Raw genomic sequence first — 25,707 nt, forward strand, 5'->3', positions numbered from 1 at the left:
GTCAGTGATGTAGTTCCCTCCTTAACCCTTTCACTACCACACTACAGAAGGTTAACCTTTCACTACCACATTACAGAAGGTTAACCTTTCACTACCGCACTACAGACGGTTAACCGTCTGTAAAAGGGTGAAAGGGTTAACTGTCTGTAGTGTCGCAGTGAAAGGGTTAACCATTTGGTAGTGTTGTAGTGAAAGGTTAACCTTCTGTAGTTCAAGTTTGTTTATTATTTGTCATAATAAAATACAGAATATTTTATGATGAAATGCTTGTTTCTGTATGAGCCCCTGAGTGTGTGCTTCATACAGTAAAAAAAAAGTAAGTAAAAAAAAAGTTATTAAGAAGTAAGAAAAAAGTAAGTAAAGGAATGTTCAGTCAATATACATAAAATGAGTAAAATGAGTAACAGTGAGGTACAATGCAGAAATGAAATGAGGTACAAAACTTAGGGTAAGGTGCAAATGAAGTATGATGTAGTGCAAATCTCTTTAATAATAGATACATATAAAGTGTGTTAAAGTGTCTAAAGTGAGTAAAGTGAGTGATAAGGTGAGTGTTTACATGTGGATGTGTGTGCAGTGAGTGTAGATGATGGATTGTTACATAGTGTCATTGTCATTGAGCATAGTGTGGTATATATGTGGTTTATATATAAAGTGCAAAACAGGACAGAACAGTGAGACAACGATAAGACAATAAAGTGCAGTGGTTGGGGACATGTATACAGTGCAGCACATGCTGCTATGATGCCTGAATTTCCCCAAGCGGATCAATGAAGCAATATCTTATCTTATCTTATTGTGTAATCTTTAATTACACATTAATAAGGTATGTAGTGATTTATAAAGTCTTGTTTTTTTATTCTTTAATTACACAGAAATGTGCTGTTCTCCCGTTGTTACTCTTTAAGTACAGAGTACTTACTCTGTAAATACTTACTCTGTAAACACTTACTCTGTGAATAGAGAGTAACAACAGGGGGCGGGCTGGATTATGAACTTTACACGGTTCTCCTGTTTTTTTTTTTTTTTTTTTGTCTTTTTCCCCCTCCATTTTCCTCCGATTTTCTCCCATCCCAATGTTAGTCGTATGCCAATTCCCAGTCCCTTCCTGGTCGCTGCGCTTTACCCCCCACAGTCAGATCATTTGGGAGAGTGGAGGCTACCACGTGCTTCCTCCGACACACGTCCAGCCAATCACCGCTTCTTTTCACCTGGCAGCGCGGATTCTCATTGAGAGGGCGTAGCGTGTGGAAGGATCACACTATCCCCCTCACGTCCAATCCGCGCTTAGCAGGCGCCCCGACCGAACTGTAGGAGTCGCTGTTTACAACGACCTGGACCCACCCCGCCAGCTTCTCCCACCCTCTAATACTGCCAATTGTATCAGTGCAGACGGCCAGCCAAGCTGGTGACAACCCCGGAGCTGTGAGCTGGATTCGAACAGGCGAACCAAGCTCACAGCTCCGGGGCTGGTGACGAACGCAATCTCCGCTCGACCACTTAACCGCCTCGGTTCTCCTGTTCTTAATGTATCATGGGACCCATTGCATACTCTGCCCCCTCTCTCTCTCTCTCTCTCTCTCTCTCTCTCTCTCTCTCTCTCTCTCTCTCTCTCTCTCTCTCGCTCTCTCTCTCTCACTCTCACTGTGTCCACACAGACACATACAGCTGTTCTCTCTATACATGCCCCCCTTATCTCCCCCTCTCTCAGTCACTCAGTCACCCCCCCCCCCCCCCCCCTCGACACACACACACACACTCCCAACCAAATTGAACTTCATAGCAACCCCATTAATTAATTTTTGAAGAACCCCAAACTGACTTTTATGATGAAGGATAGCTTGGCACAAGATACCATTATTTCCTGAAGTATGATTTTTTACAAATAGGGAGGTACCAAAGTTTAGAGGAAAGCTATAAAAGTTGATCAACTGAAGACACAATTGGTTCGTTTTTTGAAGACCGGTCTTCTGACTCATGTTTATTTCCCACAAATAAACCTTTTGCATCAGATTCTGCTAGTATCCAGTGTCTTATATCCAAGGATGGATTTAGTTATTTCTTGCTGAGACAAAGTTGTTGGAATTGAACCTCAACATAACTTCACCCTGCAGAGCCAGACTGCCCCCTAGGGGCACAAAATCGACATTACAGTGTGATGAACAAACAAACGTGTGGGGTGAGGGCAATGACATAATTATCTCAAGCAATTTGTGTTCTGTATCACACAATTAGGTAATGCTATCTAGTTTTCAGTACGTCACCCATCCTTGGAGCAAGTTGGTACATACATACTGTACACACGGGTTAGCTACAGTCGTCTAAAGATTGAAATGCACACTTTCATGTCAGTACAAGTCAGTTTTGAGCCACGGCATTCTCAGAGAAAATCTCAGAGCATGTCAACTTCATTCCTTGGAATCGAAGCATCGTATTATGTCACGGTATGGTATGGGAACTGGTAACTGTTACATTGTTCTTCAATAGAAGAATTGTCTTAGTGGTAATGGCAACATTCACATACATATCTGTCAAAGAGAATATTGCATGGGGCGCCCCAGTGGCGAACCACATAGCGCGCTCAGCCGCGACACGGCCAACCCGGGTTCGATTCCCGAACCCGTCGTTATTTGCCGAATGTCTTCCCCCCACTCTGGCTCCCATTCCTCCTCTGTCTCTCTCCACTGGACTGCCCAGTAGAAATAAAGCGATAAAAATGCCAAAAAAAAATCTTAAAAGAAGAATAATAATAGAATATTGCACACTGAAATACATCCATGTGTTTTGTATTATTCAACATTTCAACAGCTATAGGTTGTCTTCATCAGGTGAAACGCAAGGAAACTATAAAAGAAGGAAGGGTCATTGCTGCGCGTCACTGTGTAGCGCATCAGAACGCACATTGGTGCCAAGTGTGAAAACATGTTTTGCCGACATTGAGTTGAATGGGATCAGCCGTCTTCTTGTGTATGACCTGTTATTTAAACAGGTTATTACTTTGGATGTCAGCAATTTGCTGCATTGTTAATTAGCTAACATTTGATATATCGGTTGATATATATTATATATAAAGATTTCCTCAAATAGGGTGTAAGAAGTACCCAGAAATTATACTTAGGTGAAAGTATGGGTACCGTCTCAAAAAATTACTCAAGTAAAAGTCAGAGTATCTGGCTAAAAACACACTTGAGTAAAAGTCAAAAAGTTTCTACTTTTAAATGTAATTAAGTACTAAAAAGTAAAAGTAAAAAGTAAAAACTTTTTTTCTGACTGTATTCTTCTGATAGCAGGTGTTTAATCAAAGATCCCTGCTTTCTAGTCTTGCACAAGGACCAATCAGCATGGGTATGGACGGGTTAATTTTCCATTGATGGGGATTTGATTGGCTGTTTTTAAATAAAGCACGGCTGCAGGATTAATAACGTTAACGTTAGTTCGGCCAGAGAAACAAATATACTAATTAAAATAGTTGGACCTGCGAGTCAGATTTGTACTTTGTACTTTGTAGGTCTGCATTTTAAATGTAAGGAGTAAAAAGTATGTTTTTTTTCTCTGAAATGTAATTGAGTAAAAGTACAAGTATACAAACCTAGGCGGCTGGGTGGCGCAGCAGTCTAAGCGCTTGTCACAACGCAAGAGACACCGGTCTCGAATCCGGCTGTCAGCGTTGCCTCCGGCTTGGGCCGGCCATCATACTGACTCAATTGGCAGAGTCAGCGGGAGGGAAGTCAATGGGTGATAATCTGGACGTTGTAAACAGCGACTCCTACAGGTTGGTCAGGGCGCCTGCACAGCAGAGACAGGAAATGGCGGGGGCAGTGTGAGCCTCCCACACGTTACACCTCGCCAATGAGAGTCCGCGCTGGCAGGTGAAAAGATGTGACAGGCTGCCTCCTCGTGTATCGGAGGGGACATGTGATGGGCTTCTATCCTCCCTACGACCGACCAGTGGGTGGCACATGCGAGCAACCATCAGGACAGGGGAGGGAGAATTGGCACGAGAGGAAAAAATTGGGATGGGAGAAAAATCACAGAAAAAGGAGGAGAAAAAGTAGGTAAAAAAGAAAAGTATACAAACCTAATAATACTCGACTAACTCGAGTAAAGTACAAATCCACAAAAACAGTACTTGAGTATTGTAACAAAGTACAATTACTCAAGTACTTTACACCCCCGAAATAGCTAATATATTTTGCTTCTCTGTGCATCTCCCATAGGCTTCAATAGAACTGGCACCAAAGTCTGGCACCAAGCAGAGCATAGAATGCTGACGACTGTTCCTTCTTTTATAGTTACTTTGGTGAAGCCGTGTTTTTCCTTGTGGAAACACAAAATAGAGGAGTTCTTCAAAAGACTTTTCAGACAAATCGCAAACGCAGCTTTGCCTGCTTCCCCGGGTGTTCATTCAAATGACACCATTACTCTTTTTCATGTATCGTGAAGTAGGGATGTCCCGATCACGTTTTTTTGCTCCCGATCCGATCCCGATCATGTGATTTTGAGTATCTACCGATACCGATATTTCCCGATCCGATCAAAAAAAGAAAAAAAAGCTTTAATTTTTTTTTTTTTTTTTTTTAACTTTATTTTTTTATTCAACAAACATCACCATGTTCACGTCTTAAACTCATACTGAGGCCTTAGTTTTGGTTTTAAATAGCATATCATCATTCATTTATTTATTGTCACACAGAGCAGAAGAATTTTGCCAAAACAAACCAATAGTATCCAGCTGCAGAACGGCAGACCAGCCACACTCTCAGACCCAAACGCATTACCTTTGATTTAATTATACATCAAATGATTTATGTCAAGGATTGCAATGCCTTGCTTGAATGAAGTTAACTTTTCACCTGGATAACGTCAACATTCAGGGTGAATGTAATGTGAGAAATTGTGAGATTCTTTTATTTTTTTAAATTTTGGTCTGAGAGTGTGGCTGTCTGCCGTTCTGCAGCTGGATACTATTGGTTTGTTTTGGCAAAATTCTTCTGCTCTGTGACAATAAATAAATGAACGATGATATGCAATTTAAAACCAAAACTAAGGCCCCAGTATGAGTTTAAGATGTGAACATGGTCATGTTTGTTGAATAAAAAAAAAAGTTAAAATAAACTAAAAAAATCCTGATAATTTTTTTTGTCGATCCCGATCTTCGGAAAATCACGTGATCGGATCGGGACATCCCTATCGTGAAGACGTGAGTTAAAGGAACGTGACAACAGTTATCGTCTCACCCCACAGTGACTATGGTTACTATCGCCGTGGGAACAGCTCGGAGTGCGTGAGGCAGCCCAACACCGTGGACCAATCCCTGCAAGTCTGTCTCAACGGGGAGGAGGAGGAGCTACAGACATCTGGGTAATGATGACACAGACACACACACAACCACACACACACACACACACACACACACACACACACACACACACACACACACACACACACACACACACACACACGTGTACAATGTAAAAACTGAGCATCATCTGGTCATTTTTAAACGATCTGTTACGAGAAGGGGGAGAGAAGAACCCAATATGCGGATTGACAGATGAACCCGAAACTGCAGAATGACAGCTGAATGGAGGAAACGGAGACGGCAGTTTGCTCTTCTCAAACACTGTGATCCTTTTATTTGAGAATCACTAGAGCAAGGATATATATTACAGGAACAAAACAAAAAGCAGGAGGGAGGTAGGGGACCAATGTTACTCTTCCCATCACAGCCCAACAGAGGGCTGAGTCTGGGATCGTTACACTATCAGCAAATTTTATTCAACTAAAACTGTAAAATGCTATTCATAAATGGTTCAAATTAATTGAATTCAGCTAAATTTGATTTCAAACAGCACAGTCTTTTTTATTATGTATAGCAGGGGTCGGCAATTAGGTTTGCTCACAGGCCAAATTTTCCCCAAGCCATTGAATGGCGGGCCAGTATCAAAAACAATGGCTAATTTAATATAATGATAGTGAAAAATGTTTAACTCTGTCAAAATAAACGAGCTGCATAATAAACTGTAAGCGACATATACATGTTTGCACTGTCTTTTTTCTATTATAAAGTGCCTCTCGGGTGCACAACACATGAACAGATCAGTCATTTGATTTTAATGCAGGTGCTCGCATTATAAATCGAATGTAATATTATTATTATAACACATGAACAGATTAGTAGGGTGGGCATTTGATTTGCAGCACCGCGGCGGGTGTATTATAAATCGAATATATTATTATTATTATAACACATGAACAGATCAGTAGGGTGGGCATTTGATTTGCAGCACTGCGGCGGGTGTATTATAAATCGAATGTATTATTATTATTAAAACACAACTCACCATAATGCAGCCCTGCCCTGGGCTTATTATTGTTTCTGTTTCGGTCCTCCAAAATCCCTGCTAATGTTTGAAACATGTCAAATGTCCACTCGCGTTGAATGCAACTACTTTATCTTCTGCCAACTTGAACACAGTTGCTTCATTGCCTCGTGTTGCCATGTCAACACGCGAGAGTCACCTGTTGTGATAAACCCGTATTTTAAGTATGACTCCTGTGTATTAAAATAAGCTTTATGTGTCTTGGAGGTCGTATGCTCCTCTTCTGGCTCCTCCGTTGGTATTTCCCCGTTGCAAAGAAGCTATCCAAAGATGTTTGTTTTGTTTTTTTTAACACATTTTTGCAAACGTTAGTCGCTCGCATGATCACATCCCAAACGCGGAAGTGAAAGTGAAATTCCATTGGTTCTCCCAGTCCACGTGACCATTTCTAGCATTTCAATTGGCTATAGTGACAGACATATGATGAATAGATAGATACAGCTTCACAAAGACACTCTGGCGTCACGAGTGAATATTTCCTGCGCGTAAAATAAACATCATATTCTCAAAATAAACTGACGGGCCAGAAATTATTGCTGGCGGGCCCATTTCAGCCTATTGCCGACCCCTGATGTATAGGTTACTAATAATTATTTAATAAATATTAATTAACCCCAATCCCAGTTTTTACAGTGTAGTTGCCATTAAACTTAACTTTCGTGGTCACATGGACATGGTGCTGGTGAGCGGAGGGTTGGAGGCTGGCGGGAGGAGAAGTGCAGAGTGCAAACTGCCAGTGACCACCGGAGATACATACGCAGGCACAGACACACACACTCACACACAAACAAACCAATGGCCATGTGCTCCTGTGTGTGTCCTGTAGGTATCGTAAGGTCCCCAGTGACAAGTGTGAGGGAGGGTTTACTCCCCAGCGTCCGGTGGAGACTGTTATCAGACCCTGTGGTGGAAAACCCAGCCTCAAGCCAACCGCCAGCCAACACTTTGATACCCCGGTCTGTCTGTCTGTCTCTCTGAGTGTCTGTCTGTCTGTCTGTCTGTATGTCTGTCTGTCTCTCTGTCTGTCTTTCAGTCTGTCTGTCTGTCTGTCTGTCTGTCTGTCTGTCTGTCTGTATGTCTGTCTGTCTGTCTGTCTGTCTCTCTGTCTGTCTCTCAGTCTGTCTGTCTGTCTGTCTCTCAGTCTGTCTGTCTGTATGTCTGTCTGTCTCTCTGTCTGTCTCTCAGTCTGTCTGTCTGTCTCTCAGTCTGTCTGTCTGTCTGTATGTCTGTCTGTCTCTCTGTCTGTCTGTCTCTCTGTCTGTCTGTCTGTCTGTCTGTCTGTCTGTATGTCTGTCTGTCTGTCTCTCAGTCTGTCTGTCTGTCTGTCTGTCTGTCTGTCTGTCTGTCTGTCTGTCTGTCTCTCTGTCTGTCTGTCTGTCTGTCTGTCTGTCTGTCTGTCTGTCTGTCTGTCTGTCTGTCTGTCTGTCTGTCTGTCTGTCTGTCTGTCTGTCTGTCTGTCTGTCTGTCTGTATGTCTGTCTGTCTGTCTGTCTGTCTGTCTGTCTGTCTGTCTGTCAGTCTCTTTCTCAGTCTGTCTCTTTCTCAGTCTATCTGTCTGTCTATCTGTCCGTCCGTCCGTCCGTCCGTTATCTATCTGGGTATCTATCTATCTATCTATCTATCTATCTATCTATCTATCTATCTATCTATCTATCTATCTATCTATCTATCTATCTATCTATCTATCTATCTATCTATCTATCTATCTATCTATCTATCTATCTATCTATCTATCTATCTATCTATCTATCTATCTATCTATCTATCTATTTATCTATCTACAGTATCTATCTATCTACAGTATCTATCTATCTATCTATCTATCTATCTATCTATCTATCTATCTATCTATCTATCTATCTATCTATCTATCTATCTATCTATCTATCTATCTATCTATCTATCTATCTATCTATCTATCTATCTATCTATCTATCTATCTATCTATCTATCTATCTATCTATCTATCTATCTATTTCCATCTATGTGTGTTCCTCCCTCTCCCTGGCTGTGTGTGTTTGTGTCTTTGCATACAGTACGTCTGCCTTCCACGTGTCACAGATAGATGTTCTGGATCAGGTGTATGACAGCAGTAGTGTGTGTTTCCCAGCGTGAGAAGATGGTCCTGATCCTGGTGTGCACCGCAGCAGGGATCGTTGTCCTGGTGGCTACTGCCACCGCTTACTTCATCGCCAGGAGGATGGTGTCTCGACACAGGTAACACACACCCTAACCCCAATCGTAACCTTTTATGATCATATAGTTTACATAAGAGAAGAACATGACCAGTATGACCAGACAAGCTACGTCAGGTCATCTACTGGCACCTAAACCTAGGACAAATCTACTCAAATATTCTGTGACTTACAGACATATCATGGAATGGAACTCATTGCCAAGCTACTTTGCTGAAATAGAATCGAAAACCACTTTCAAGATCACATTTAAATACCATCTACTAACAAGTATGCATTGAACTCTTATTGCATAGCGGTGAAAACCAATTGACTGTTAATTGTATTTATGTTGATGGCAGTGAGTGCTGCTCAGGAAGCACTATTTATGTGATTTTAATTATTTGATTTTAATACTTTATACTACAGTAATAAGTATCTTGTACAATGCATCCTTAACTGAGGATAAGATTGTTAATGATGTTGATAATGATGTAATTGATGATGTAATTGATGTTGATAATGATTTAATGTCTTGAATATTGTTGTATTGTTTTAAGTGCCGGACCCCAGGAAGAATAGCTTTTGTCAAGTGCAAAAGCTAATGGGGATCCTAAATAAACATAAACATAAAAATAAACCTAAACCTAACCTTACGTAAATCATCTTTCCTCAACTGATCCCAACAATGTTTTGTCCCTCTTGGAAAAGCCAAACCCAATCAATGTGTGAACAGACACACACCAGTACGGGACTCACCCATGCTATGGTTATACTTCTAATTTCGTATGCGATTTTTATCATCATGTATAAAATATGATATGTGTGAAATATGGCTTACGTAGACTATGAGAAGGCATTTGACAGCCTCCACAGAAACACCCTCTGGAAACTGCTTCGACACTACGGCATACCAGAAAAGCTTGTCTACATCATGAGGAACTCCTATGAAGGAATGACCTGCAGAGTCATACACAGCGGACAGCTCACACGAGGCTTCCAAGTGAAGACCGGAGTAAGGCAAGGCGGTATCCTGTCCCCTTTCCTCTTCCTCCTGGCCATCGACTGGATATTGAAGACCACAACAGCACAGAGGAGAAACGGGATCCAGTGGACACTCACAACACAAGACGACCTTGCCCTACGATCCCACAGTCGACAACAGATGCAGGAGAAGACTAACATACTGGCAGACACCTCAACACAACTAGGCCTCAACATCCACCAAGGAAAGACCAAAATACTCGAGATCAACACAAACAACGAAGACCCAGTAAACCTGGAGGGAACAGCACTTAGGAAGTAGAATCCTTCACCTACCTAGGTGGCATCATAGATAAGAAGGGTGGCACGGAGGCAGATGTCAGAGCAAGAATCAGCAAGGCAAGGGCATCATACATCCAACTAAAGAACATCTGGAGCTCCAAGGTAATCAGTCAGCAGACAAAGATCAGACTCTTCAAATCCAACATCAAGCCAGTACTCTTATACGGATCAGAGACGTGGAGGACAACCAAGATCACAATGACTAGAGTGCAGTCATTCATCAACAGATGCCTGAGGCGGATCCTGAACATCCACTGGCCAGATACCATCAGTAACAACGATCTCTGGCAGAGAACGGGCGAACAACCAGTGGAAGAACAAATCAAGAGAAGAAAGTGGGGATGGATTGGCCACACACTACGCAAACCAAACACCAGCACCACCAGACAGGGCCTTAGATGGAACCCCCAAGGCAAAAGGAATAGAGGCCGGCCCAAGAACACCTGGCGCAGGGACTTGGAGACAGACATCACACAGAGCGGACTGACATGGAAACAGCTGGAAAGCAAAGCACAGGACAGAGGACCCTGGCGAACTGTTGTCGACGGCCTATGCTCCCCCAAAAGGAGCGATAGGCGTAAGTAAGTAAGAAATATGGCTTCCAGAAATAATATAATAATACTTTATCTCACATGTTTAAACAAGCAGAGTAATGGAGAAATCACATAACAAAATGTAAACACATCATGTGGTTGATCTTGATAGACAAGCCAATCAAACTGAAATAAATAGATTAAAATACTTAGCTAGCATGATAACATGGCTAATATTGAACCTGTTAGTTAGTTAGCTAGATAGCTAGAGGCAGTGGCGTCTTTACCTTCCCTTGATTGATTGATTGAAAACGTTATTAACAGATTGCAGAATGGGTACAATAATACAGTACGGCTCAATACACACAATTGTTAAGGGGATGCAGACCAGAGAAAGACTTTAGTCTCGTTTACATCAGGGCCCCCCATTTTCAATTCATAATGACATTTATGACATACACGACATACAGATATACAGTACTGTTACATCCAGACATTTATGACATACAACATATACAAATATGCAGTACTACCAAACATGTAAAGTTCACCGGAATTCTTCAGCTCCAATACATTTACGTTCACATCCACCACACACATGTGTAATACTGGACTGACACTAACCAGTGTTGTGGCTCTGCCTCTGTCCTCTGCAGGACATGTGTAATACTGGACTGACACTAACCAGTGTTGTGGCTCTGCCTCTGTCCTCTGCAGGATACCTGCTGCATATCGCTTCTCCAGCCTGCAGATTCAGGACGACAACAACTGCATCACAGCTGATCCAGAGAGTGGGACCAGCAGCAATGGAAATGCCTTCCCCCACGACTCAGATGATGTAAGAGTTGATAGAATTGGGATAAGTAATCTGTGTCATTGATATGGTGTGTGTGTGTGTGTGCGTGTGCGTGTGTGTGTGTGTGTGTGCGTGTGTGTGTGTGTGTGTGTGTGCGCATGTGTGTGTGTGTGTGCGCGTGCGTGTGTGTGTGCGCATGCGTGTGTGTGTGCGTGTGTGCTTGTATATGTTTTGTTTTTTGTTGTGTAATTTCTATATACCCAAATTGACAAAAATGCTATTCTATTTGCAGGACCTTATTGAATGAAACATGCTGATGATGATGGACACGACAAATAACGCAAGACTGGGACCTATTCTGTTGCTCCACTGAAACAGACGGTCTTTTGGATTTATCAATGATATCCAATAGGAATGGCAAAAATAATCTTATAACTACCTTTATTTCAACCAAAAATGCATTTTTCTTTTGTAGATTTTTTGAATGAAGCAAATTATATGAACATATATCAAATTTCACTATTTATTGAGCTCACTATACTTTGTATTCTCCACATTTCATTGCTCTGTTTTAATTTGTACAGTATTTGTATTCTATTTGTTTTGAAACAGTGTCTTCGTTTTGCTCTCTTTTGCACTGGCTTGTTACCTCTTGTTCAATATGCAATATTTAACATGTCAAACCTGACAATGTGCATTCCTTACCACTATTGTGCCTATACTACAAAGTATTCATTCTGTGGGAAGTTTTAGTATTTCTAATATGTGTAGCCCAGGATAAATGAGCAATAAACTTAAAATTATCTTTTTTTAATTTTAATTTTTTATAAACAATATTAAAAGAACATGCCAACATTATGTGAAATGCCCTTCCCATTTTCTCCAGAGTCAGACATAGTTTTAAGCTAGGCTAGTGGTCCGTATCCACTTCCATTCATTTGTGCGAAGCTAGGCTAGCTTGCGGCCGGATAGCCTTCTCTGCTGAACGCACAGAGAGGAAATTGGTATATTGTCTTTTTGTCTGACTCTCTGGAGAAGACGGGAAGTGCATTTCACATAATGTTGGCGTGTTCCTTTAACACTGGTGATTGTGTTGCGACACTCTAAATGTGTCTCGTACTTCTTGTGGGTCTGTACTGTGTTCACGGTGTTCTTGTGGGTCTGTACTGTGTTCACAGTGTTCTTGTGGGTCTGTACTGTGTTCACGGTGTTCTTGTGGGTCTGTACTGTGTTCACGGTGTTCTTGTGGGTCTGTACTGTGTTCACGGTGTTCTTGTGGGTCTGTACTGTGTTCACGGTGTTCTTGTGGGTCTGTACTGTGTTCACAGTGTGGACAGCGGTCTCTGTGAATGCGAGGTCATTTCATAGCTACTGTGGGTCAGAGAGGCTCATTTAGTCACTGTTTGGACACCAAAACCAATTGCGCTGGTGACCGCAAACATTTCACAGAGCCAGATACTGTATGATGAGATGGAATCATGTCAAAATATTGTAAAATGTTGATATTTCCCATGGCTCAGCATGGGGTCAATCTAGAACATAACCCCCCCCCCCCATAAATCATTGTTCCCTTTTAAAAGGTCCAATTCGTAATCCAAAATGTCTTTTTTTTTTTTTTTTTTTTTTTTATATATTTTTTATTATTGCAAAACAAAAATTATTAAAAGTCAGTACTCAACACACAATGCATAATGAAACTTTCAGTCAAGGTGGTTAAAATACATGCAAGTACAGAAACAAGATAAAACAAAAATAGTCTATAATAACATTTTAACCGTATACAGTGTATATCCCGCAAAATTACTATTATATAAATGTTAGTATAGAATATACCCCTAATACCTATTTTCTAAAACCCTACACACATATGCTCCAGCTCGAACCCCCCCCTCCCGGACCCCCTCTTGGATAGTACCTCCATTATCCCTCACTCCTAACCAGACACTACCACTATAAGCTAGCTTTTATTCTCTCCACCACTTCTACCCACATTGACATTTTGGATTCATTGAGACCCAGAATTCTTGCTGTAGATATTTCTTGATATATCACATCGAGATATGTAAGGAACCAAACTCTCCGGCACATTTTTTCCGGTTGAAACCAGCGTGATGCGATCAGTTTTTTAGCTACTGTGATACCCGATAAAACCAATCTCTTTAGCTGTGGATTCACTGCAAACTCAAAAACATCATTCAATAGTAATACCGAGGGGTGTACAGGTATATTCCAAGATACGAGTATTGATAATTGTTGGGACACATCTTTCCAGAATGCCTTAACTGGTGGGCAGTCCCAATACATGTGCATAAATGTTCCTTCGTCCCCATTTGTACATTGGGAGCATTTGGAGTCTTGTTTAAGCCCCATTTTGCACAGCCTTATAGGAGTCAAGTATGTCCTGTGAATATAGTTCAGATTGATTTGTTGATGATCCGGGTTCCTTGATGTAAGTCGGACATTTGCCCAGGCTCCTTGCCAATCAAAGTCATTTTCCAGGTCCGGTATATCCCTCCTCCAGACAGTGTCTAGTTGAAGGGTTTCATACGAGGACGTTAGTAATTGATAATAAAAACCTGATACAAAACCTCCCAATGTTTCTCTTTCATAGAAAAATTTGTGGTATCTGTGGTGTTCGATTGGTATGAGTAATGGAACACCGTGAGACCTCAGACATAGCTTTAACTGTATGTAAAAAAGCCATGTGGACTCGGTGAGGTTAAACTTTGTGCATATTTCGACATAACTGCAGAAGCCCTGGTTATTAAAAATATCCCCTAATGAGTGTATGCCTTGCTCTTCCCATATAGGGAATCTTATAGGGCGTTTTCCCATTAAGAGTGCATTGTTATTGAATATGGGAGTGTGATTATGCCATTTTTGAGGGTTAGGATATTTCTTTTGTGTTTCCCGCCATGTTCTGATTGCATGGGTAATTATGGGGCCAAATTCCCGCTCACAATGCTTGATTGAAAGTTTAGTGTGTGCTATGTCTTTCAGTCTCTGTGGGGCTACTATGTTTTCTTCTAATTCTCTCCAAGATACCAAAGCCTGGGGATCAAACCATATTTTCAATGGTCTTAATGTGAAAGCCTTAAAATATTGTAAAAAATCTGGAACTGCCATGCCACCGTCTGCTTTATTTCTCTGTGCGGTGGATCTTTTTATGCGAGGTGGTTTGTTATTCCAAATAAATTTGTATGTGGAGGATTGTAATCTTTTCCAGTAGCCCTCTGGAGGAGGTAACGGTAGCATTGAGCTGATGAAATTGATTCTTGGTAATACATCCATCTTAACTATTGATACCCTTGCCTGTACTGAGTTTTTAAGTTTTGCCCACCTGTCCAGGTCGTCTTTGATTTTGTTCTGTATTTTTGTGTAATTGTGCTTCACCGTTTGTCTTATGGTGGGAAATATTTCCACACCCAAGCATCTAAAATGTTTAACCATGGGTATCGCACCTGGGAGGGTTGTGTCTTTTTTTGCACGGATGTTAAGAGGAAGAAAAGCCGACTTCGGCCAATTTATTTTAAATCCCGATAAATCACCAAAGTTCTCTATCAACTTGAGTAGATGCGGCAATGTGGTGTTGGGGTTTTGCATGAACAATATTACGTCGTCCGCATATAAACTAATTTTATGTTGTGTGCCCTTGATTACTATTGGTTCTATGTGTTGGGATTGTCTTATAAATTGTGCTAAAGGTTCTAATGATAGATCGAATAGTCCGGGACTAAGAGGGCAACCCTGTCTGGCTGAGCGTGATACCGGAAAGATTTCGGAGATGAATGTGCCTGTTGTAATCACGGCCGATGGGTCCTTGTATAGTACTTTAATCATATCAATGAATCCTTTTCCTAACCCCATCCTTTCTAATACTGCCCATAGAAACGACCATTCCAACCTGTCAAATGCTTTCATAGCATCCAGGGATAGCATCGCCTTAGGTGTGGTGTCCTCTTTGTCTGCATCTAGTACGTGCAGTATTCGCCTTATGTTATCATTGATCAGGCGACCTTTTATGAAGCCTGTTTGGTCCGGATGAACTAAAGACGTCATATGCTTTTGCAATCTGATGGCTAATATCTTAGAGTACAGTTTGACATCGGTTCCGAGGAGGCTTAAAGGTCGGTAACTACCGCACTCAGTGGGGTCTTTGTCTTTTTTGAGAAGAACTGAAATGAGTGCGATATTGTGGTGTTTATGGAAGCTCCCCTCCTTGACTGAGTATAAGATCATATTTAGTAATAAGGGTCCAAATATGTCCCAGCAGGAAAGGTACATTTCTGATGGGATACCGTCCTTTCCCGGAGCCTTACCGTTTTTCATTCCGGATATGGCCTTCTTGAGTTCTTCTAATGTGATCGGTGCTTCTAACTGTTTAGCGTCGTCCTCCGAAAGTTTAGGGAGAGTAATTTGATTAAGATATGTGTCTAATTTGTTTTGATCGAAGGTCGTTTCTGAATTATACAAGTCGGAGTAGAATTCTTTGAATGTATCATTTATTATTTTGGGGTCTGTTACAAGAACTTGTTGTTTTCTAATGGCAGTTATGTCTGCAAATTTTGCATTAATTCTTAATCGCATGGCTAATAGGTGACTAGGTTTAGAACCTTGGAAATACTGCTGTTGTCTTGTGCTGCGTATTTGCATTTCCGATTTTTGTCTGTATATTGCTTTGATCTCTGTCTTTAGAATGTTAACTTGGTTTTCTAGTTTTTCTAGGTTTTCTAGTTGTTGTATTTTAAAGAATTAAAAAGCGTTGAGTAAAGCGTTTCCATTTCAGACAGTTTTGTGCATTGATTTTTGCGCAATATGGAGGAGAATCTATCCGTGAAATCCTTGATCATTGCCTTTACCGACATCCATAATATTCTGGGGTCTTGCTCCGCGTTTGCATTATCCCGTAGGAATACTGTGAGTGCTTCTTTAATTTGTGTAATGAATTCCTTGTTGTTAAGCAGCATAGTATTAAAACGCCATCTTGGGGCCCGGGAAGATAGTGTACCAAATGTTGCTTTCAGGATTAAGTAACAGTGATCTGATAGCGCATTGGGTATCATTTCCACTTCATATTTATCAAATATTCTCGGGGATGCAAAGACGTAATCAATTCTGGATAATGTGTTGTGTCTCGTCGAACGACAGGAGTACTTACGGGTCATGGGATTAAGTGAACGCCATAAATCAATTACCCCTGTAGACTTTGACCAATCTTTTAATGCTTTAGATTAATTTTTTTGTTCGCTGGAAAAGGCAAGGTAAGATTTGTCCATCCTTGGATTCCAAATGGCATTAAAATCCGCACCTATTATATATGAGTACTCGGGATGGTTTAACATTTCTCCGGTTAGTGAAGTGAAGAAACCCACTTCGTACAAATTTGGGGCATATACCGCTGTCTCATCTAATTCTCCACTGACGTGATTCGCTCGGATTGAGCAGCGACCGCTTTCATGACTTCCTCCAATTTAGCATCGATGCGATCGAATTTATCTTCGACGTTTGCTTTGAGCGCCTCCATCTGTGTAATCTGTTCTTTCATCAGGATAGACAGTGTGTTGAAATCGGCTGGTGCGGTTGTACTGCTTGTTTCAATTGGTGATATAGGTGCAGTGACGGTGACGGTGGATTTTTTTGCTATTAGTATCATCTTATCCAGATCGGCTGCTCTAACTTTCACGGAGCTTGTACCTGTCACTTCTGTTATGTTGGCATCTATTGACTCTCTGTCGGGGACCGTAGTCGATGGTCCCGGTGTATTTTCCTCTTCATTCTCCACGTCGGGGCTTTTCGCCAACGGCAGTTTACCCGCGTCGGCTGGAACGTGTCTCTTTGAGCGAGTATCTTTCTGCGACCCTGGAGTTACCGTATCTTGTTTCTTTCCCTGATTTCCTTTATTCTTACTCATGTTGTCTTTTGATATAGCTAGTAGAAGGTCTTATCAATACATACGATGTGGTCTAATCTCTTTTGATATTGTCCAAATAATGTTTTTAAACTAAATTAACGTTGGTGGGAGCGGAGCAGTTGCCAAATGCGTGTGCTACATATTACGCTAAACCGGAAGTCCAAAATGTCTTAAGAAATGGGTAGACCCACCACTATTTAAAAAGAAAATAAATCCAATCATTTAATATTAAATTAATTCAATCATACAATTAAATTATAATAAATAAATTTTAAAAATAAATAAAAAATTCTTTTCAATAATAAATAATATTGGAATGGAGACGTTTTCATTTAATAGTTGACTGAGCTCTTGATTCAAGGACTAAAACAGGTACATAATATGTTTTTACTTTTGTATTTGCTGTACTTTGTGGCTGTAAAATATTTGTGTTACATCGGTAATGTTTGTAAACACTGGAATCCTACTGTACATTATTCAGAAGTACGTTGGGTTAAGAAAGTTTAGGCTCATTTTCCATCTGCAAATCAAACTTTTTTCCCTGCTACGGCGCTGGAGGAGAGCGGACGTGTCGTCACTGAGCCCACGGTCTGAGTTGTATTTTGTTTCGTTTTTTGTACCATCATCACCGTTGACTTTTTCTCCCCATTTAAAATTGTTCTCCCATCCCAATTTCGTATTGTCCAATTCTTCCCTCCCCTGTCTCGAACGCTGTTAGACCATGCCTCCCACTGGTCGGCTGCAATGTGGACGAAGCCTTGCATCACGTGTCCCCTACGGTACTCGAGGAAGCAGCCGTCTCATCTTTTCACCTGTACAGCGCGGTCTCTCAGTGGCGAGGAGTAACGCGTGGGAGGCTCACGCTGCCCCCGATACTTCCTGATTCTGCTGTACAGGCGCACCAACCGACCTGTAGGAGTCGCTGTCCACAACGTCCGATCCCCACCCACTGGCTTTCCCACCCCCTAATACTGCCAGTATGAACGACCAGCCAAGCCGGAAGCAACGCCGAGAGCTGGGCTCGAACCCAGCATCTCCTGCGTTAGTGGCGAGCGCCTTGCCCACTGCGCCACTTAGCCGCCCATCACCGTTGTCTTTCAATGTCTTATGTTGTGGGAGTGAGTGGGGAGTGGAGTGAGCGTTCTATTGTCGTCTACCTGTTACATGTGGCAAAATAAAATGGTTGAATCAAGTCTAATTTATGTAACTACATAGAACCAGGCATATGGGCCACTTCTCAATGACTGAACCCAAATAAGATACTGGAGCACACAGTTCACTTTAGTATTTTATTGATATACGGCGCAAACGACGCTAATGTTTCGACATGCACTGCATCTTCCTCAGAGTCAAACCCTCCAGTGCTCCAGTGTCTTCTTTAAGGCTGAGACGATACGCCATTTGGAAGGATAGATTTATTGTTAAAAATATCGATTTAAAAAAAATTATCATAAAAAACATATATATATTATACTTTTTTTTTAAATTATTATTATTATTTAAACAACAAATGTATTTTTATTTTGCAGCAATTCTTTGTCGTTGCCGCCATCTTCAGTGTTACAGATTTCCCCGTTCAAAACGACCACAGTGATCCTTCTCATGTTATAGTCGCTGGTCTCTGGATGTGATGGAGGAGTGCACTGCATATTGAATGCACAGTGCAGAGTTGCAATTCAACTGAATTGACATGAAATGGGGATGTTTTAACTAAAACATGCCACAAGACCTAGTATTTTAGTATAGTATAAAGTATTACAAAAATATATATATATAAAAATATAAATATATATATAAATCGATAAGTGGTCTCAGCCTTAGTCTTCTTTGGGTTCACTCGCTGAGAAGCGACCCATAGACCCGTTTCTACTCTATTGTCCTATTCTGAGCACGACTTCCGATTGTGAAGGGGCTGAAGTGGAAGATATTCCTTCAGTTACTTACAGTATGTAAATACACCTTTAGGGTCCAAACTAAATCAGATTTTGGATTTTGAAATAGTTTCGCCGCATTTACTTTTACATTATACATTGTTGCATGCAGATCCTCAGAAAGCCTTCGTTATTTGAGATAACCCGATCTTGGAGTTATTGTACACATCAAATAAATGTTTCCACTGCAAAAGTCTAGTTTATTTTGTCATTATTCAAACCCCTGACACCATTATTGGACTTAAACATGGCTGAAGTTTGTTTATTATTTGTCACAACAAAATACAGAATAATTTATGATGAAATGCTTGGCGGATAGGTGGTATAAAATTAAGCATTACATCACGCGCAGGAGTGGTTTGTGACCAATAAACCATGCCTAGGGGTGGTCGTTAGACCCCCCTAGGCATGGTTTATTGGTCACAAATCACGACTACAAGTGGTGTAAAGCTTTTATACAACTGCCAGATTCATCCAACCTTATTTCTATACAATAAACACACATTAATCGAAGATTTATTGAAAAAACCATCCGCCAGAAAAAGTAGTTCCCACAACTACAAAAAAGACAAGTTGCCTCCATGTGGAAGCAGCTTGAAGTGCATCCAACCAAACTAACACATCCAACTGTGTATTATTGGAATGATTGAGAGAAGTTGCCTCATGTGGAAGCAGCTTGAAGTGCATCCAACCAACTAACACATCCAACTGTGTATTATTGGAATGATTGATTGAAAATTTTATTACCAGATGCAGAATGGGTACAATACAGTACGGCTCAATACACACAATTGTTAAGGGAATGCAGACCTACTTTCCATAGAACTTCATTCTTAGATGCTTCTATATAAAGTAGGTAAAACAAATTAAAACGTTTTCTTTGCCCTATAGGAAAAAATCGTTTTCTTCGCCCTATTTTTTTATTTATTTCTTTTAGCCTAAACTTAACCAGTTGGAAACCAGGGGTACAGTAATAAAATTAGCAATCAACCAATCAATCAATTCAATAGACCATGCTCACTCAAAACAGCGCTGCTTCTCTCTCAGTCTGACTCCCCCGCTGTTGCAGACAGGAGTGTGTGTGTGTGTGTGTGTGTGTGTGTGTGTGTGTGTGTGTGTGTGTGTCACAGTGTGTGTGTGTGTGTGTGTGTGTGTGTGTGTGTGTGTGTGTGTGTGTGTATGTGTGTGTGTGTGTGTGTGTGTGTATGTGTGTGTGTGTGTTTGTGGGTACGCCAGCGTCGGACAGTGTGAGAGTGAACACTGCAGTCAGTGGGAAGGAAGTAGACATTTAAATCAATCAATTAATCAATCAATCAATCCGCGATTTTTCTTTTGTTCTAGATTGACTCAAGACCCATCAATTACATCATCCAACATTGTTTAAAGGACTAACACATTCCCCTTGACAGAATCGCTTCATATTTAGTCGTTATGGTGCTATCAACATATCCATTTGTTGTCCGCGATCTTGTTTTCTCCCGGAGTGAGCCGGGGAGTGATATGTGATTCGGTTGTGGGCGGGTCCTGAGCCCAGGATTGATTGATTGAAATTGATTGAAAACTTTATTAACAGATTGCAGAATGGGTACAATACAGTACAGCTCAATACACACAATTGTTAAGGGGATGCAGACCAGAGAAAGACTTTCGTCTTGTTTCCACCAGGGTCCCCCATTTTCAATTCATCAGGACATATATGACATACATGACATACAGATAGTCAGTACTGCTACATCTATACATTTATGACATACCAGATTTGCAAATACAGTACTGTTTGTGATACAGAAGGAGTCAAGAAAAGGGAGTATATACATTTGACGTAGAAACTGTACATTGGAGGAGGTTGGGTGGGGGGGGTTGGGTACACTGGGATATTGACAACCATACTGGGTAATTTACATTGGAGGTGGTTGGGGGGGGGGGGGGGGCACACTGTATAAGCAAGCAAAACTGTACATTGAGGGGGGGGAGACTCTGTACAAACAAACAAAATTGTACATTGGACTATTGACAAAACCATACTAGGTAAATGACTGTACATTGGAGGGGGTTGGGTTAGGATATTTACAGGGGCCAGTGTTGAATTGCAGTCTCCCGTAGGTGTCTCTTGAGAGAGGTTTTGAAAGTGGGTAGTGATCCACATTCCTTTACAGCTTTGGGTAGGGCGTTCCACATTGATGTGGCATAATTGCGAAACGTGTTTAGTCCCTTATTTGAGCCGAATCTGGGTTTAACATGATTTGTGGAGCTCCCTCTGGTGTTGTGATCGTGGTATTCACTGACCTTTGGGAAGTATTTTGCCATGTACATGGGTACCTTGGTCGTGTAGTGTATCTTGTAGACCAGGCCCATTGCAAGTTGCTGTACTCTGTCATCTACTCTAAGCCATCCTAGGTTGTCAAAGTGGGCAGGGGTGAGGTGGGTTCTAGGAGTAAGGTCAAGCAGTAGTCTGACCAGTTTGTTTTGAGATGTTTGTAATTTTGTTTTTAGCGCCTTTGAGGTGCTTTGGTACCATGAGGTGCAAGCATAGTCGTAGTACCCCTGAATGAGTGCTCCTGCCAGAGTCTTCAGGGTATTCTTGTTTACCAGAGAGGAGATCCGGTACAAGAATCGAGTTCGTTGGTTGACTTTTTTTATTACATTGGATGCCAGGACCGTGGATTGTTGCCAATAAAGACGTGTAAATGGCCAATCAGAATCGAGAAATTTGCATGCCGTTGTATAAGAACATGTAACTTAAGAATTTAGGGTGTAATGGTCACCATCTTGTCACAGAAGGCCCATGATGAGGCTATCGCTCACCAACTAACGGTATAGGGAGGTGTAGTGGTAACATCATTGTTGTTTCCCGCGTGGTCCATGCACCCCACTTGAAATGGCAATGTATTCTCAATGGACACATTTCTAAATCGTCTCGTTTAAAAATAATAAAGCATGAACATTGGCACGGTGTAGATCCACAATCTATAGCTCAACATGAAACAATTAGCAATTAATCGTAAAAGTAGCAAAATAACAAAAGTTTATGTTTTCGTTCACTGAGAAACTACACAATGGCCGTGACGTGTAGTCATCACACACATAATAAACCTCTCCATAAAACAGGGACACGTCCCCAAGGACTTCAAAATTGCGAGAGTGACCCCCCTGCACAAAAAGGGCAGCAAATTAGACCCAGGCAACTACCGCCCTGTTTCTATTCTTACCTCCATCTCGAAAGTCATGGAAAAAATAGTCTACAAACAGGTCAAAAAGTACCTCGCGGAAAGAAATCTAATCTACAAATTCCAATCTGGCTTCAGAACATCCCACTCCACTGACACATGCCTTCTCTATTTGAACTACCACATCAAACAAGAGGTGGACGCGGGCAAATACTGCGGCATGGTCATGCTGGACCTACAAAAGGCCTTCGACACTGTCAATCACTCCATTCTGATTGACAAGCTAAAAGCAATTGGTTTTGATAGTCTATCAGTGAGCTGGATGCAATCCTACCTTGAGGGGAGAGAACAGATATGGTGGAGGTAAACGGTACCCTATCCCCCCCCCCTCCCAGTGAGCTGTGGTGTTCCACAAGGAAGCATACTAGGACCGCTACTGTTCCTAATTTATGCAAATTACATGTCGTCAGCTTGTGACTGCAACTTGTTCTTGTTCGCGGACGACTCAGCCCTGCTGGTCTCTAACAAGAACAAGTTACAGGTTGAAAAAACCCTCAGCTCAGAACTCGGCAGAATCTGCACCTGGCTCGCTGATAACAAACTATCATTACGCCTGGGTAAAACAGAGTCCATTCTCTTTGGATCAAATAACAAACTCAGCATGGACGGCTTCTCAGTTACAGTGGGTGACAATATTGTCACAAGGAAAGATGAAATTACATACCTAGGTTCCAGTGATGTACCAGAACGTGTTCGTATTTTGGGCGAACGTGAACTGAACGTACTGTATATCCGCTAAATGAACGTAATTGAGAACGCGTTCATTCTCAGCGCTGTATAACGGCGTTCAAAAGTGCGTTCATTCTCAGCACTCTATTATAACGGCGTTCAAAGGTGTGCCAGATTTCATATGCCTTTCAGCCGAAAACCTAGTTAAAACACACTGTAAACAGGCTTCAAAATAATTCGGAAAACACCCAATCTGGCAACGCGCCTGTCACCCCCTGGCTACGTCATCAGACTCCTCACAACAAACAATGGAACAGCGGAATCGGCGAGCAGAGGCCGAGAGCTGCAGCAGCACTCGCTCAGAGTCAGACTCTACCTCTACGACGTCGGCGTATGAGCATTTAAAAGAGTTTAACGTTAAAGTCAGTACTGACTGTTGACAGAGTCTGGCTATGGGGCGACAATAATATGTTCATGAGACATGGTTTCTCCCTTTAGCCTTTAATCGGCGTGGTTTATTATTTACATTGGTACACAGCAGCACATGAGTTCTCCTCTCCGTGAGAGGTAGGTGGGAAGAGATAGAGGGGGAGGAGACATCTCCTTAAATACCCTCTACCTGGTGGTAGCATTAGCGGCTCCGCCTATAGCGCCCTCTAGTGGAAACAGTTATGCATAGTTAGACAGTTACTAGCAATCATATATAACCTCTAACTTTAACACTCCCACTTAGGGTTGTCTAGTACACTGTACAACTTCTCCAAAAACAGTTCAGAATCATCAAAAAGAATATGACAGTCAATACTACATAACAGGCAATATTTACACACCAAACATGACCTCTGCAAATCTTTTCAATTTCAGTTTGGAAGCAGGTTTTGTCATAGCGTCTGCTACCATGTCGTCTGTTGGACAATAAATCAGGGTCATTCTTTCTTCTCTGATGGCAGATCTGATGAAATTATATTTTATATCGACATGTTTACATCTCTGTCGGCACACAGGGTTTCTAGCAATCGCAATGGTTCCCTGGTTGTCCTCGTAAACAACAGTCTTCTTATATACATAGGTATCCATTCCTTCGAGCAGTTGTTCTAGATAAATACATTCCTGTATTGTCATAGCTAGAGCCATATATTCGGCTTCACAAGTTGATAATGCCACTGTGGGCTGCTTCTTTGTTTTCCACGAAACCAGTGAGCTGTTTGAGTTCAGACTCACACAATATCCTGTGGTACTTCTTCTATCTGTGGTGTCAGCTGCCCAGTCTGCATCACTGTAGGCTTTAAGCCCTAAGCCCTCGCTGCTCTTTCTAAAACACAGCTGTTTATCTGCTGTACCTTTGAGATAACGAAAAACATGTTTTGCTGTAATCCAGTGCTTCTCTGTGTGGTCAGCAAAATGCTGTGACAATTTGCTCACTACAAAACATAGGTCAGGGCGAGTACATGTTGTCAAATAAATGAGGCTACCCACAGCTTCTCTGTACATTTTTACATCTGTCAGTTTCCGAGCATCCTCCTGGTAGTCTAGTTTTTGATCACATGGTGTTTCCCATGATCTACATTCTTGCATGTCAAAACGTTTCAGGATCTTTTCCACATATCTTTTCTGGGATATTTTTACACAATTGGCAGACTGTTCAAAGTCCATGCCTAGAAAATGTTTTAACCTTCCAAGGTCTTTCATTTTGAATCTGGTGGAGAGCATACCTTTCACCTGTTCTAGGTTTCTAGTGTTGTCTGCTGCGATGATCAAATCATCCACCCAAATGACGATTATCACTTTTCCTGACTCTTTTGACTCCCTTGAGTAAACACAGGGGTCTACTGGGTTCTGTAGGAAGTGATCTTCAATGAGACATGTATGAAGCATCTCGTTCCAATTTCGCCCAGACTGTTTCAGGCCGTAAATGGATTTTTCTAGCTTACACACTAGCTTCTCTCCTTTCTTTTCGTGACCTTCAGGTTGTTCCATATATATCTCCCTATCTATGGGTGCGTGCAGATAGGCTGTCTTCACATCCATCTGATGTCAAATCAAATTGTCCTCAGCTGCTTTCTGCATCACTACCCTTACACTGGTTAGATTGGCTGTGGGGGAGAATGTTTCACCGTAGTCTATCCCCTCCCTCTGACTGTAACCTTTAGCTACAAATCTCGCTTTGTACTTGTCGTGGCCTTCAATACCCTCCTTGATTGAGTACACCCCTTTTCCTCCCACTGTCTGTCTGCCCGCTGGTAACTTGGTTAGAGTAAAGGTGTGGTTGTCCTCTAGGGACCTCATCTCCTCATCCATTGCTCTCTCCCATTTACTTGATTCAGGGGACACTATGGCCTCTTTAAAGGTCTGAGGTACCCCACTGACTACTCTGTAGCAGTAATCAATGGTGGTAAGTGTACTGTCATTCTCGCCACTTTCTCTCCGGGCATAGTCTGTCAGATACTTTGGGGGTTTGTGTTCCCTTGAGGGATACCTCCCACTGCTTGGGGCACGTGACGTCACCCTCGGGTGCTCCTCGTCATCGCCCTCTGGGGGTTGCTGACTGTCTGTCTGCATGACCGTGCTAAGTACACTAGGCTGAGGTGTCTCTGTTTCTTCACACCTTACTCTGGAGTCCAGCTCTGGCTCCTCTGTCTGTGTCTCGTTCTCACATGTTGTCTTTGTGACAAACTTGACTAGCCTGTGTTTCTGCACTCTCCCTTTACCGGGATAATAAACTAGGAAAGCGGGGCTTCCTTTGTTGTGCCCTACAAAG

The 25,707-nt window shown here is 41.7% G+C and overlaps 1 protein-coding gene across 1 annotated transcript in view; it reads left to right on the forward strand.

The window, feature by feature from the left end:
* The window catches only part of LOC311241418 (sortilin), a 67,808-nt gene extending 54,092 nt beyond the window's left edge, over positions 1-13,716 (forward strand). Inside the window, 5 exon segments of the mRNA XM_084330236.1 lie at positions 5,245-5,361; positions 7,210-7,339; positions 8,493-8,599; positions 11,133-11,253; positions 11,504-13,716. Of these exon segments, the coding sequence (XP_084186362.1) occupies positions 5,245-5,361; positions 7,210-7,339; positions 8,493-8,599; positions 11,133-11,253; positions 11,504-11,518 (490 nt within the window). The 3' untranslated portion in view covers positions 11,519-13,716.
* The last annotated feature ends 11,991 nt before the right edge of the window (positions 13,717-25,707 follow it).

The sequence above is a fragment of the Notolepis coatsorum genome, assembly GCF_963971535.1.
Source record: "Notolepis coatsorum genome assembly, chromosome: 15".
NCBI lineage: Eukaryota > Metazoa > Chordata > Actinopteri > Aulopiformes > Paralepididae > Notolepis > Notolepis coatsorum.